General features: G+C 48.3%; 1 protein-coding gene across 1 annotated transcript; it reads left to right on the forward strand.

Annotated features, from left to right (window-relative positions):
• Positions 1–441: 441 nt before the first annotated feature.
• Positions 442–1,405, forward strand: LOC100963761 (olfactory receptor 8A1). Its single transcript, XM_003796756.2, has one exon. It carries the CDS (start codon positions 476–478, stop codon positions 1,403–1,405), a length of 930 nt encoding a protein of 309 aa, XP_003796804.1. The 5' UTR covers positions 442–475.
• The last annotated feature ends 229 nt before the right edge of the window (positions 1,406–1,634 follow it).

Consider the following 1,634-nt stretch of genomic DNA (forward strand, 5'->3'; position numbering starts at 1 on the left):
TTGTCTCTATATTCAAAAATTTAATAAATTTTTTGGCTCAGCACCCATAGCACAGTGGTTAGGATGCCGGCCACATGCACCAGGGCATCAGCATCACTGGACAGATCGTCAGTATACTGACTGCTGGGCCCCATCCCCAGAGCTTCTAATTAGTAGATGTGGGAAGAGGCCTGAGTAAATGCATCTCTGATGAGCTCCAGGTAATGGCAACAATGCTGATCCAGGAATATACTTTGAGAAACATGTGCATGGTAAAAGAGCCACATCTGACCCATTTCCTCTCATCTTCCTGATCTTTGAAACCCTCAGGGGCTGGTCTTCCTGCCAGTGAGAGCAGGAGTGAGGGGAGGGTACATCAGCAAAGAGCCCAGCATGGCTCAACTGGCACCAAAGACACAGCACTAGCTTCCCCAAGCAGTCCAAGGGCAGCCTATCATGAGGTTCTTCTCTCATTCCACAGGCCTCCACACAGACAATGGCTGCACAAAATCACTCTGCAGTGACAGAGTTCATTCTAGGAGGACTAACAAACCAGCCAGACCTCCAGCTCCCTCTCTTCCTCCTCTTCCTCGGGATCTACGTGGTCACAGTAGTAGGGAACCTGGGCATGATCACCCTGATTTGTCTGAACTCTCAGCTTCACACCCCCATGTACTTCTTCCTCAGACATTTGTCCTTTGTGGACCTCTGCTATTCCTCTGTCATTACCCCTAAAATGCTGGTGAACTTTGTGTCAGAGAACAACGTCATCTCCTATGCAGGGTGCATGTCGCAGCTCTGCTCCTTCCTTGTTTTTGTCATTGCTGAGTGTTACATGCTGACAGTGATGGCCTATGACCGCTATGTCGCCATCTGCCGCCCTTTGCTTTACAACATCATCATGTCTCATCCTGTCTGCTCCCTGCTGGTGGCCGTCGTCTACACCATGGGACTCACTGGCTCCACAATAGAGACTGGCCTCATGTTGAAACTGCCCTACTGTGATCAGCACATCAGTCACTACTTCTGTGACATCCTCCCTCTCATGAAGGTCTCCTGCTCTAGCACCTATGATGTTGAGATGACAGTCTTCCTTTTAGCTGGATTCAACATCATAGTCACCGGCTTAACAGTCCTTGTTTCTTACACGTTCATCCTTTCCAGTATCCTCCGTATCAGCACCAAAGAGGGCAGGTCGAAAGCCTTCAGCACCTGCAGCTCCCACCTTGCAGCTGTTGGGATGTTCTATGGCTCGACTGCATTCATGTACTTAAAACCCTCTACAGCCAGTTCCCTGGCCCAGGAGAATGTGGCCTCTGTGTTCTACACCACAGTAATCCCCATGTTGAACCCGCTTGTCTATAGTCTGAGGAACAAAGAGGTAAAGGCTGCCATGCAAAAAACACTAAGGACAAAACTGCTTTGATGGAAATGTTGTATCAAAGTAAATAGTTATATCAGTGGATGCTCTCTGAATGCTGGCCCGATTGTCAATGGCAATCACTTTTCCACATGGTTGGGTGAATGCCTCCTCTCCTTTTGTCTTCCTTTGCTCCCTTTCTTCCCTCATTTCCTGTTTGAAACTGGCAAACTTCAAGTTCCTATTTTCTTTCATTTTGGGATCCAATTCCTCCACCCTGAGCCTTTGGTAAACA

This window comes from Otolemur garnettii, unplaced genomic scaffold (assembly GCF_000181295.1).
Source record: "Otolemur garnettii isolate 467f Iridium unplaced genomic scaffold, OtoGar3 scaffold00108, whole genome shotgun sequence".
Classification (NCBI taxonomy): domain Eukaryota; kingdom Metazoa; phylum Chordata; class Mammalia; order Primates; family Galagidae; genus Otolemur; species Otolemur garnettii.

What these genes read in the sequence shown, in the direction of transcription:
- LOC100963761 (XM_003796756.2), top strand. Translation starts at nt 476, where the DNA reads ATGGCTGCACAAAATCACTCTGCAGTGACAGAGTTCATTCTAGGAGGA.